The 13206-nt window shown below is 53.1% G+C and overlaps 3 protein-coding genes across 3 annotated transcripts; 1 reads left to right on the top strand and 2 right to left on the bottom strand.

The window, feature by feature from the left end:
* Positions 1-202: 202 nt before the first annotated feature.
* EsH8_II_000564 (uncharacterized protein) lies at positions 203-2672 on the top strand (the record flags this gene model as incomplete). Its single annotated transcript, XM_083263862.1, has 2 exons — positions 203-395; positions 475-2672. 2 exons carry the CDS (start codon positions 203-205, stop codon positions 2670-2672), a joined length of 2391 nt encoding a protein of 796 aa, XP_083121184.1.
* A 226-nt stretch (positions 2673-2898) lies between these two features.
* Positions 2899-3712, bottom strand: EsH8_II_000565 (uncharacterized protein; the record flags this gene model as incomplete). The annotated part of the gene is made up of 2 exons (XM_083263863.1): positions 2899-3298; positions 3381-3712. The coding sequence occupies 2 exons, from the start codon at positions 3710-3712 to the stop codon at positions 2899-2901; spliced, it is 732 nt and encodes a 243-aa protein (XP_083121185.1).
* Positions 3713-9716: 6004 nt separating this feature from the next.
* EsH8_II_000566 (FAD-binding oxidoreductase) lies at positions 9717-11420 on the bottom strand (the record flags this gene model as incomplete). Its single annotated transcript, XM_083263864.1, has 4 exons — positions 9717-10352; positions 10407-10801; positions 10866-11082; positions 11151-11420. 4 exons carry the CDS (start codon positions 11418-11420, stop codon positions 9717-9719), a joined length of 1518 nt encoding a protein of 505 aa, XP_083121186.1.
* Between the last annotated feature and the right edge of the window lie 1786 nt (positions 11421-13206).

Here is a 13206-nt window from a genome sequence, read left to right on the forward strand (position 1 = left end):
GCTAGTGCGATATTCTGGGAACAAACGCACCTCCTTTTTCCTGCCTGCCTCGGCGTCTGTTCGGTGTCGACAGGGTCTACGACAAGGGGACAAACAGTTCTATTGCAATAGCCGTCTAGTATTAACCCATGATCCCTGTGTGGGATCTTCAGGCAATTCACGCCGGGGGGAGCAAACATACCGGTAGGTATTTGCTGCGGACATGGCCGAACTACCCTCATATCAGGATGCTGTCAGCAGGCTCGACTGGCTGGGGCTGGTCGCGCCATACGTCGAGGACAAGGACGTCGCCCAGCTTTGTTCTGTGAATAGACGTTTCTACGCCGTCTTCGCACCCCGCCTCTGGAACGACCCATTGGTCGCCATTCGCCGGCTAGGACTAGATCCTAGCGACGGTACGTTTGTCTCAGCCCACACCCGTCAACCTATCCTTATCGTCGCTGACCCATGGCTACTATTGTTGTGAGGGAAAAGACTTGGAATGGTACCTGGCATTTATCTTCGACCGCATGCAGCGTGTGCGGCAGTCAACCCTGGCTCTGATCACCACACTCGACTTCCGTGACTTCGCTAAGGATACTGCCCATTTCTCATCCGACAATAGCTCCAGAACAATCCCAGAGTCTTTGCGCAGGTTGCCCGAATCACTACCGAGTCTTCGGTGCATCCTTTTGGACGGACACATTGAAGCAGATCCAGCCTTTCTAACAACCACCCCGCCGTCCGAGGCAGAAAATGTGCCCCCCAACCCCCGTCAAGGATTGACGGTGCTTAGTATCGCCCACTGCCAAACACAGCTGCCGACAGGTTTCTTCATGTCGGACAAGTTCCAGCACCTAGTCTACCTCGACGTCTCTGGCTTGCCAGGTTCCCTGCAGCCTCTGATAGCGGCTGCCCACGGACGTCGCAACCTGACCCAACTGAAGGTTCTGAAGGCGAGGCGGCGGGAGCTCAACGACGCCCTTTCGCTGATGCTCTTTCAAGCCTTCAGAGGTTCGCTGTGGAGTTTGGATATTAGCGAAAACAACGTCACCGATGGTGTCCTCGGCCAGCTTGCCGTACTGGGTTTCAATAGTCCGTCCTTGAGGTCTCAGTCCCGATTCATGACTGAGGGCAAACTGGTCTCCGATGGCCATGGGAATGACACCCATGGGCGGATCACGTACATCCAGGAATCCGAATGGAGCGGGACTTTTAGCCATCCGGAGCGGCACTTTGTGGATGCCCCCGCCTATTCTGCCGATGAAAGTCGGGGGCTACAGGAGGACGAAGCAGTCCGAACCAATGGCAGAACCCCGCTGAGGCGAGACAGTGTGGATTATGTTAAGGCCGCAATTGCGGGAAGCATGGATCAGCCGGTACCTGACTGGTCCGATGTGCCGCATCTCGACGTTTGCACTGCACCTGCTGGGATCACGCATCTGCATATCTCAGACACCCATATCACTTCCTCGGGCGTTGAAAGACTTATACGAGACTCTCAAGGTCAGCTAGAAGAGCTGTCTTGCGATGCTCCGTTATTCCAACCGGTCCAGGGCTCTGCACTCAAGCAACCGCTCCCATGGGCCAAGGGCGTTAAGTTGCGTGGTGCGCTGGGATGCACACATGCATTCAGGCCGGTCTTCTCTTCCAACCTTCGGGTGCTACGAATCCACCATTCACTCGTAACACAAATACCGACCCTTGAGGTCGCGGGCCTCTCGACCATGGCACGCCTCTGGCTAGCCGAGACAGTCATCGGGAAACGCTCAGACATTGCCTTCCCGCAGGCCTTTGAACCAGATATGAATCCTCGACTGACGTCTTTGACATTGACCAAAGTTCCTCGTCGCTCCAATGGTACCTTGATTGGCAAACTTGTGCATTTTCTAAAGTTGGTTGGTATGCAGGAGAGGGCGATAAAGGAAGCGTCTCGGTCGTCATCTCGGCGTAGCCCTGTGCTACTTCGTGGCCTGCGTCATCTTCGCTTAGAATTCGAAGCCGATTCCATTGAGGGCCCTGTTGGTTCCTCGATCGCGGATGGCCTAGACGCTGAGGGCCTCATGGATTTGGACCAAGGGGAGGCGTTTAGCTTCTTTGGCAACGAGCGGCCTCAGCCCCGCTCCCACATCTCCACGAAAAAGCAAGCACCAGAAGGTGACGGGCCTCATGCGTACCTGTCACAGCCCACAACGGCCCGCCTGAGTGGCTTTCCATACAACCAGGTCGAGGACGAGTATATGACCTACCGCGACGCCTGGAACGGGCAGCATTTCGACCGGAAGGTTTGGGTCGGTCCCGGCGTCTTGGGGGCCAAACCTGCCGTTAACGAATACATGAAACTCCTGACAAACCCGATGCTAAGAACCAGAGTCGGACCAGCGACTCCAGCGCATGTAAAAGCTGGAGCTGTAGAGGGAGCGCTCTTGTTCCACGCAGCGTGGGACGCTATTGTCATGCCGCTGGAGTTAAAACCGCCTACAACGGCGGAACTGCATGGAATGCGGGACGTTCTAGAGGATGTCAAGAAGTTCCGCCTTGAGACCAGGGCAGACTACGAGGCTGCGAGGGAGGCGGCCGTTGGGGGCATGGCGGAGCTCACTAGACCGCAGCATTGCTTCTGGTCTGGGAGGCTTGAGGTTTCTGTCCAGCAGAGCATGTCACACTATCGAGCGCCCGGCTATTGGCGATAAAGTTTTTTTTCCAATAGTCTCTTCAACGACTTTACGTCGTCTTACTCCTATTTACAGACCACCCTTTTGGTCATTTGTGATGTACACTTGTTTTGAAATAAGTATGAACAGAGAAGGGAAAAGGGGGGTTGGGAGTTGAGACAGCTGCCCATATTCCCACACGTCTGTCTCAGTGCCACAGCCTACAACCGCCACCAGCCTATAAACCCAGAGCCGACTTTTTTTTTTAAGAAAGTGAGGCTGTGTATGCGGTCGTGGTGAACTTGGCGTTGGAGCCAACGAAGGGCTCGGTGCCGGCACCAATGCTTTGGAGGATCTGCGACGAGGGGAGGCCCTGGCTGTTGATGAGGTAGGTGATGAAGGCCTTCAGGTCGCCGCTGAAGCTCTGGACGTTGCTGGGGGCGACGAAGCTGAAGACGGTCATCTGGCCGTTGACGCCCTTGTATAGGTTCCAGGTGCGGCCCGCAACGGTCGGCGTTGCGATGGTGCTGCCGGTGGCGCTGATGGGGCCGGCGCCGCCGAGAGAGCCCAGCCAGATCATGATCTCGTACTGAGGGGAGCCAGAGGCGGTGGAGGAGGTGAAGAGGTCGTAGGCGACGTTGGCGACGAGGCCGCTGCCGGAGTAGCTTTGCATGTAAATGTCAGAGACCATGTACAACAGAGTATAAATAACGCCGGGTTTCATATGGACGAGGACAAGACACATACCTCCAGTTCCAGGTCGAGGGGATGCTACCGATGGCGCTCAAGGCCTTCTTGGTGATGCTGACGACGGCGTTGGCGTATGACTTGACGTTGTACTGGCCGCCGGACCAGGACCAGGTGGTGGACCACTGCAGGTTGCTGCCGGACAGGCCCGTGAGCGTGGTACACTGGCTTCCCGTGCCGGACGAGGCGCCCCAGAGGTTGTTGTAGACCGTGTACGTGCCCGTGGTCGCGGAGCCCCACTGGTCGCAGTAGGTCGTCGCGCGCTTCTCGACGGTGGGCGTCGGCGTGGCGAGGGCCAGGGGCAGGACGGCGAGGATGGTGGAGAACTTCATTCTGGCGGAGCGCTCGGACGGCTGCGGGATGAGGCGAGAGTTGGGCGGAGGGGCGGCTGGATGGGATGAACGGGTTACCAGGGCTTTTTCGGACGGAGAGAGAAGTCTGAGTGATCAACTGTGATCTGCTTTGATACGCAACTCGGCTCAGGCTCGAAAGAGAGTTAAATATATAGCAATTAAGGCCCCGTTGGTTCTTTTTTGGGTTTGTTTACCCCGTCCGTCTGTGTTGCGTCTGTCCCCGTCGTTCATCTATTCATTCGCGGGGCCCCATGTCAAGGCAGGGAGTTGCTGGCAGCATCGTGGACCTCATGTGAACGTCGATATATCCGCGCGAATAGTCTGCACAACTCATCGGCCTCTTTGGGCCTACCTTCCTATAACCTGCTCGGAAGGGAGGTCACGAGAGTATTGCACCCTGGCGGGCTTCGTGATTTAGTTACCATTTCCGACGATGATCATACCCTCTCCCAGTATGTGGCCCCAGGGGCGATATTGAGCTAGGCCCGGGTGTCGTCTCTCTATTGGCGGTGTCCCAAAGTGTGTTGTCTACCCCAGCAATATCCGTTTCTGTACGGGAGTTTCGGGAACCACGAATCATGAGAGCCCGGCTAATGGAACTGGGACCGGGGCCATGGACGGGGCGACAACTTTGAAGTAAGGTTTCCCGGGATGCTCGATGCGGATGCTCAATACAGATTCTCAATGCAAAAAAACTCGGCCGAGTTGCCAATTTCATTTGCAACAGAACCTTGAGAGCTCACTAGTTCATATCTTCACCTTGGCGCAACAGCGCATATTGTCGTGGGTTACAGAATCCTCTTCCAAGCCCAGTTGCCATTCTCTCTTCCCATTCCCCATCCAAAATGTGCAAGAGGTTATGCGCTGCGGGAAAGTGCCGACGTCACCCGGCAGACTCAGTGCCGTTGCATGGCTTTGCGCGCACGGGATTCGAGGAGATTTTTTCTCTTCGTGGCCCAGGGCATGGGACTGCCGGAAAACGCGGGGTCGACTGCCGCATCCGCTGCCCGGGGGAGCCATAATGCAACCGCGAGGGCGGGGATGCAGGCGGGATCTGACGGCGGCGATTGGCGGGATTCAATCGGGTGTTAATTTACTGGAAACCGGCCGGAGGTTCTCATATTGAGCCTCCGCTGGGATTCGCTCCGCCCAGGTCTTCTTGCCATTGGCCTCGTTCGTTTTTGTCCCTATAGCTGTCACGGACGTTTACACGGTTCAACCTCTTTCGGCCATTAGAGTCCCCAGGGGTATTCAGGACTAGGTATTCGGCAATGGTGATGACGGTCGGTTAAGTGATTCTGGGTCGCACTACTCCGCGCTCCTTTCTGAGCAAGTATTACGTGCGATTACTCCGTACACTCGCGAGCACTCTGTATCCATCTGAGTGCACGTTATCCCGGCTATCTCCCTCTTCTTCTTCTTCATTCTGCTTCAATCTTTTTCCTTTCGCGACATGATTCAGACGTAAGGTATATCACATTAGCCCGGTAGTACGTGGAGCAAAATGTTATAACTGGCTACCAGACTTGGTACAAAGCTGATTGAAAACCCCCGCCATGCATTGGAGAGTGTCTCTTTAAGTTGTCCCTGTACTCATAATTGCGAGCCAGCTGAGGATACATTTATCTCGTATGTGCTCAAAATAAAATTTGGAGCGCAAAGTTGGGAGGACCTAGCCTGTCCTCCCTTGGCGTCGCATGCGATTAGCTAGAAGGGTATCAGGGCTGTCGGCCTGCTCCCGAGGTACTGTCAGATGTCATTCGCCACCAGTTGTGACAAAATGTAATTGCTGCCGAATCGATCATCCTTCAGAATTGACAGTTCAACTATACCGTACGCGCTTCAGTGTAGTGCATCTCCTGTCTGTCTGCGCTGCAATGCAACTACACTCGACGTTGTGCGACAGAAGGCTGCGATGCCGTTACTGCAACCCGGTGGCGAGCATAACGCTGTGGCGGCGCCTCTAAACCTCGGCTGCTTCTTCCTCTGGACGTGGGGAAGAGGGTCCCGGATGGGGGCCATGCAAAGTCTTTGGTGGCTTCGTGCGAGGAAAACCCTCCGGCCCCCCCCTCGGACGGGAGAGGAGGGGAGGGGGGAAAAAACAAAAAGGTTGAAGGCAGGAAATTGTTTTGCGACAAGTGATAGAGTCTCCTGTGCAAACACAACGAGATTTGGTTTTTCCTCTCGCTTGTCCGTTCAGCCAGGCTCGGGACAGCAAGCCTCTCCGGGGGAGTTGGGATTTTGCAGCCTGCAGTTTTTCATTTTTGTTGCGCTCTTCGTATCTGCGGGCCTGCCTCGCGTGCTCAGCGGCTGTAACGGATATGAGATGTGAGAGTAAAAATAAAAAAAGAATAAAAAACAAAAACCTGTCAGGTTAGATTGCGCCATCTGCCGAACAACGCCTCTCTGGGGCTCGGAGACGCGCTCTAGTTCGGACGAGACAGACTGCAGAGCAAAGGTTGGAGATGGGCTGGCCAGTGCACTTTCCCACATCCCACAATCTGGAAAGATCTGCGTCGGGCCCAGGCATGTCTTGATTGTCTACCTGGCCTTTCCTTGCCTTTTGACCGGACGTGCGTCGTGCCTGGCCCGGTGGAGACGCGTCGCGACAAGATGGCAAAAGTAGCGACGGTAATGATGGTCAGATTGGGGGGGGGGGGGGGGGGGGTGCTAGTATTTAGCGGCGGGTTTACCTGAATAGCGCAGCCGCAAAACCGGGCTTAACTCTAATCTGAGAACATTGTTTTTTGCTGCTGCTCTGGGGGTGTGTGAGATTGTTTGATTCCTCTGTCCTTGATATCGTCACTGGAGGAGGGTTGGTCTAGAGATCAGGGGTGCCAGCTCCGACTCCGAGGAATGGGATTTGAGTTATTTGAATCCCTGAGGGCAACTCAACACCGCGCTGTCTCATCTGTCCTGCGTTCCCGATCCGAGGGGAGCAGGGGAGGCCGAGAGGTCGAGGAATGGTTCCACGTGTTCGGGAACACGACTACTGGTGCAAAAGTATGTATCATGGTGTGTAAAAGAAGCTCTGGGAGAGGAAAGGAAAGGGTGGTGTAGGCGAACTCGCACTGTGACATGGGTTGTGAGAAGACGGCCTGAGACATATAGCGCGAGCCGATCGGGACGGCTTTCGCGGCTTGTCTTGGCCAGAGCTTAGTGTAGGGCAAATTTCGAAGAACGGCACCCTTAGGGGGGGAACGGGGAATGGGTAAATCGCGCGGGCGGGGGGGCGAGAAAGATACAAGTGAGCAGAGGCAGAGAAGGGTGCTTCTTGGTGGCTTGGCTTTCCAAATGGGCTACTCCGCTCTGGCAGCAACTATCATCGGCTTGGGTTGGGTTCAAGACACGAACAGGCAGGTATGTGTCGGATGAGGCACTTTGAGGTTCGACTAGAGCGAGCCGTTTGGCTTGTTTCCATTGTCTTCCACGGGGGCTAGGCGTGGGCTCTTGGGGGCGCCCACGCGTCAATCTTGTGGGAGGAAGACACAGTTGGGGGGAAGAAATTTGAACCTGCTTCTACGAAAAGGCAGAAAATGACCACAACGAGTCTGTTGGTTGTGGAACACAGATGTAAGATATGGGTTCAGAGATGCATGGCCAACCTGCGTGCATCGGTACGACCGGGTAGCAACTCGACTCGTCAAAGACATCACTTCCCCATGCAAGGCTCTGACAGGTAATGGGATGAGGCTTGATACCTGTCTCTTGTGGCGTCCTCCTCTTTGGCTGCCATACCGGTAATGCCCATCTCTGTACAGGGTCCGTTTTGAATGTGGGCTGGCCGACGGGCGTCCAGGCAGGATTCTTGCCAGATGTATGTCTCTGCCACATCTGCAGCCTGACGAATTGGGACAGGAACAATTACGTCTGGTGGTTAGGCTCTACTCCCAGAATTTGGCGCTAGGGTATGCAGGAAGTTGGGATCCGGGGAATGCGGCGCCCCCCCCTGGTAGCCTGTCCTCTTTGGGGAAACGATGGTTCTGCTAGAGAAGGTAATTTTTTTCCCCTCAACTCGGTCTTTGGGTCTTGGAATCTGCGACAGCTCGGTTTCCATCGATGGCTACTGGTTCAGCACCCCGCCGGCTTGAATCTGAGATCTTTTTTTTTTTTCGTGGCCTAAGGTTGACATGCAGCTTGCAAGAGAATGAGGGAAGATGTCTCTGAGTATTTGCGTTTGTTGCATTAGCGCCCCAGAGCTGAAAGCTGCAGGAGCTGCACGACTCACCAAAGGGGCAAGGCGATCGAGATCTCGATGGCGAGGAAAAGTTGTTCCGACGTCAAGCGGGCACCCGGAGTTTTGGAGAGCGGCTGAACTCCTAAAGGGCCTGCTTGATGCCGCCATCCCGTCACCTATTTTGGACTGAAGGGAACAGTATTGATATGAAAATGGACTGAACTAGACCGTCCCTTAGTTACATATCGAATTCCTTCTAGGTGGAGAGCTTGATTGAAAGCGAAGGTTGGGTTCACGCATTTGGAATACTTCCTTTTTAGTGACCCGCCAAATTCTGGCCCATGGGTGATAAAAAACTACAAGAAGTTGCTCAACTTGGTTGACTTGAGTCAAGCAAACACTGAGCGCATGCCATGAGTGCGCTGAGAAATCAGAACACTTCTGGCAGGTCTCAGTAGCCAGCCTCTGGCAGCAGTGAAGAGCCTTAGACCATGCGTTTGCCTCTTGCGTCATGTCCATTGCTTGCAATATCTACCTGTAGGTATGACGCCAAGCTACCTCAGTGGAAGAAAAACTGATCGCGAGCTCAATCGCTCAAGGCTGCATTAGCTGTGTCGGACATACAAAGCTCATTTTTACAACAGTGAATTAGGACTCTATAAACGTGGAGAGCTAAGTTCATATCCGGCCAAAGACCAAATTAGAGCTTTTAGTGGTATAGCTTGCGCAAGAACAGCTTGGCGGATGCCTTGCACAATCATACCTACATTTATTTAGTTAACAATTGGTAATTCATTTTCTTTTGATTTCAGTATTGATTCAGTCTTGATGTTAAGCAGGAGAGGAATTTCAACGACTAGATTGTACCATTAACCAAGTTTGCACCTTGCATTATGTTGCTGTGGGTGTCATATTTAGACTCTTTATCGACAACAGGTCGTAGGTGGTTCATTTTCAAACACTCAAAATCATTCCTTTCTGTCCTTCACTCAAAGTAGAAGATGAATATATCAAACCTGGGTGTATCTATGGGATTATTGTTATCATTATCAACATATAACGACTTTTTGTGGAACTGGCATTTTCTTGCGTTGTCAGAATTACTACGTGCTTTTGTATAATCGGACGGTCATATCCTTCAAAGACCTGATCTATAAACACCGTGTTGTACAAAGACCTTACTTGCCTGGTACTCTCATACAGTGCTTTTGTTGGTGGAGGAAAAGACCCAGGTTCGAGGGGGAATAAGAGATGATAAAAACTTCATACGTCTACTTGACCTCGTGGCTCTCAGCTCAAAATCTATGCTCATCACCCCGAGATGTTTAACATCTCGAAATGAAGTAAACAAAAGGGACCTGCGGCAAGGACCAGTATACGCATTTGGAAAGAAAATCGACGCGTTAGCGATGACTTATCTGCGTCCAGGATGCTTTCCGCCTGACATTTGCCTCGTCCAGAGTTTATGGGAGTTGCCCCACTGTTATTTATTAATAATAAGGGGGCTTTATGCTGCATAATACCGGGACTCTTGCCAAGAGAAAATAGGGTGTTTTAGGTGGTATGAGTGGATGACTGGTAAAACAAAGATATGTATCAGAGGGAAGGAGGCAAATGTCGGGAGTTACGGACGAGTAAACCTTTCACAAGCTTGAAACCATTCGAAGCTGCGTGATATTGATAGTCTACATGCACAGAAGAAAGTTCACTGAACAATGAGTATTGTCTATTATTATATACCATCACAACTATACTAGCCATTTGAATCCCATATTAGGATCGAATGCGTTCATCCTCGTTCCGGATTTACGCAATTGGGCCATAGAAGCTGAACTTGCCATTAGGATCGTACTTGGTCTTCAGGGACTTGAGGCGGTCTTGTCTCCATTGCTCGCTACCGTACCACTCCTTGGGTGACTCGTCGCCGAAGGCATAGTTCAGGTAGACGTGCTGCTCGCTGCGTCCACTTCCCTCGTGGATAATGTCACGAAGCTGGTTACCAAGGGTAGCAGCCTGTTCATCGAGCGCGGCATCAACGGGAGTGTAGGTGATCAGAGGCGCAAAGAGGAGGTTATCACCACGGTAGGCGAAAGCCGTCGAGTCACTCTCAATCGCTCGCACACCCTGAACAGAGTAGCCCTCAAACATGAACAGTGAGTTGTAGAAGGGCGAGTCTGTCTTGACGGAGGATGCGAAAAGGTCATACGCCTTGCGCTGGGCTTCAATGTTGTATGACTCGACGTAGATGGGGAACCGGGGGTTGTTCAGGCCAACCTTTTGGCATGGGATGGAGTCCAGGGCAATACCAGTCCAGGCCGCGAGGTCAAGATAGGTTCCTGACTCGGGCGTTGAAACGATGGGTCCAATGTCGCGGAAGGGCTGGGTGTAGACCGGGTCGACGACGGTGACACCCTCCTGGATGATCCAGAACAGGATGATGGGCTGGGAGGTTGTTAGACTTTCCGAAAACTGCAGTTGTGAATGAGCTAAACTTACGTTTTCAGCATCAGCGTCGGGGTTGTTGAGCCAGTAAGACCAGTTGATAACGTCAACTGCCTGGGTGCCGTTCTTGAGAAGGTGTTCGTTGGCAGCTTGGTAGACTTCCTCAACCTTATCGCCGGAGAAGATGAGAGTCTCAACGGCCCAGTCACGATGCTCAATGTCGTAAATCTTGACATCGACAGAGGTTACAATACCAAAGTTGTGGCCAGCGCCCTTGACAGCCCACCACAGATCGGATGTCTCGTTGATGGTCTGCAGGGTTCCATCTGCCAATACGATGTTCATGGACAGGAACTGGTCCGCAACGAGGCCGTGGTGTCCCTGAAGCCATCCATGACCACCTCCGAGAGCAGGTCCGAGCGTGCTTACACACTCGCAAGTTCCAGTCACTACGACCCATAACTATCAATCTCATGCCTCAAGCTAGGTTACTTGAACGAGGCTGGAACTCACCCGTCTGTTTTCCAGCCTCCCAGAGCGTGTCAGTGACAAGCTTGGACCCGGTGCCACCAGAAATCTTGGCGGACTTTCCATCTGCAGCAACCTCGACACCGCTAAGCTGGCTGAGATAAATCTCAATGCCGTTGGTCATTCTACCGAGTGTGGTGATGGCTCCGTGAACGCCATTGTACGCAAGGAAAGGCAAATCCTTCTCGTTTGCGTATTTGACCTAAGCCATGGACCATCAGTACTTAGGAAAACCAAGACTTGGATATGGCTGAGGGTTTGGGAACTTACAGCTTCGGCCACATCATTCTCGGTGGCAGGAACCACAACGAGGTTTACTGTGGGTGCCTTGAGGTTAGACCAACGAATTGAAGCCGCGTCAAACTCGGCCGAGCCCGGCTGGTAGATCTTGGCATTGGCCGAGAGTCTGTTGCCGAGTTCGGCTGTGTCTCTTTGGCAAATACCTCCGAGCAATTGACGGGCGACAGGAACGCTCAGACATGCCGAAGTGATCGCCCATGCAGCAACAGCTGTAAGGACCTCCATCTTGAACCGATGCATTGCGGCAGGGAAAAGAGTCAGATAGACGGCCGGATTGGCAGAAGATAAAGCCTCGATACCCAAAGGATGCGACTGTGCCTCACCAACGAGTCAAGTGTAACCTTGATCGCAAGGCAATTGAACGAATGTGGCAAAGAACGGAAAGGCCCGAGCACGTCTGGTTTCATACAATCCGTCAATGAGCAGCGCATCGGCCATTATTTATTACACATGGTAAGTGTACCGTGGTTGTGACCCAAGCATACTGGTCGCAACGCTGCGTGCATTCTTAATTTCGGAACCCAGGCCTGGAGGCCCCTGACCTGGTATTGGCGTGCATACAACCCTGTCTATTCGCAATCGAACCACCAACGAAGTTGGACCAATACGGTAAGATGTCCTCATAACCCTCGTCGGTATATGCAACTCCTGTCGGCATATCCTACGATGGTTAGCAAGCCAAGTTTATGCGCCTGCCGAAGGAGGGCATTATCTGCATATATCCTCCCCACTGCGACACTTCTTTCCGACATACGAATACATAGTACAAACCCCTCATGATATTCCAGAAACCAGCCCACGTGTCCCTCGCTAGCGTCAATTTGCAAGTGATTTACCTCATTTACCATGCTTCCAATCAGCACGGACATCGCGGCGGGGCCCAACGTGGAAGGTTACCCGCGGGGAGGGAATATCGTCCCATCGAGCCCAAGCGTCACGAGTAGGTTTGGCTGACGGTTGCAAATCTTGCGGCCCGTACCATGGCAGACCTGTGCACGGAGTACTCCAACGGCTGTCAGCATGTGAGCGCCAAGAGGCCAGGCCATGGACAAAACTCCGAATGCTACGTCTACCACACTTGGGGGTTGCTGAAGAATCCGCGCCCCGCTCATGCATCCTGCTTCTGCAACCTCCCATCAACCGATTTACCCCTCAAATGCAGCACACAGGATCCTGTGATTTTCGGTTACGCGGCATTTGGCAAGGCGAAGCCGCAAATTCCGCGGGTGCAACAGCAGCCGAAGGGTTGCCTTAACTGTGGAGTGCCTTGGGTCAAAGTGGCGTGTCGACAAAACCTTGCCCAATTGAAATATGTACATTTTCTGTACCTTGGTAGGAAACGAAATAATGAGTTATTCCCAAGATATTGGTTTCGGTATTTTCGAGGCGTAAGTCGGCTACCTCCGAGTCTGCGCCGCCCAACTGCAGAGTCTGGAAGCTCTGCGATGCGGGCCGCTTTGACCTGTCGTACATTCTCTGGGACCCAATTAGCGTTGTTCGTCTTGCATTTTTCGGCTCCATTTTGGCGGAATTCTCGGCAACAAGTGCCTGGTGACAGGGACAGTGGCCGAAGGATTCCAGAACTTGATCGCTAGGGCGACAAAAGAACAGTTTTCGACCCTGTCTGACAAGCCTTCAGTTTTGTCGTCAGCCCCCTTTGGCCCCCGCCGTCCGATTTCCCAAGTTGTCTGTATTACCTTATCGCAGGTAGAAGTAAACTATTGGGTGGTGGGGTGTGCTCGACGTCGGGGAAGCAGACCCGTGTCCGCTTGGGCCTCCTACAGGGATCGGGGGGCTTCTGTGTTTGGTACACTGGCTCGAGTCAGAGGCAGACATGGGCCAGTTCTCATCATCCTGATCTAGTAGCTTGGCAGTGGGGGTGATCCCCGTCTGACTGAGTATTGAACTCGTGCAAAGTGGATAGAGGTCTTGATGGGCTGAAGATAATTCGCAAGGGTGTGTTTATCCAAGAAGACTTGCCCGGCGAGGCTGGGAGGGGTTAAGTTGAAAGAGAAGAGTGTGTGCT

This window comes from Colletotrichum jinshuiense, chromosome 2 (assembly GCF_051148585.1).
Source record: "Colletotrichum jinshuiense chromosome 2, complete sequence".
In the NCBI taxonomy this organism is placed as follows: domain Eukaryota; kingdom Fungi; phylum Ascomycota; class Sordariomycetes; order Glomerellales; family Glomerellaceae; genus Colletotrichum; species Colletotrichum jinshuiense.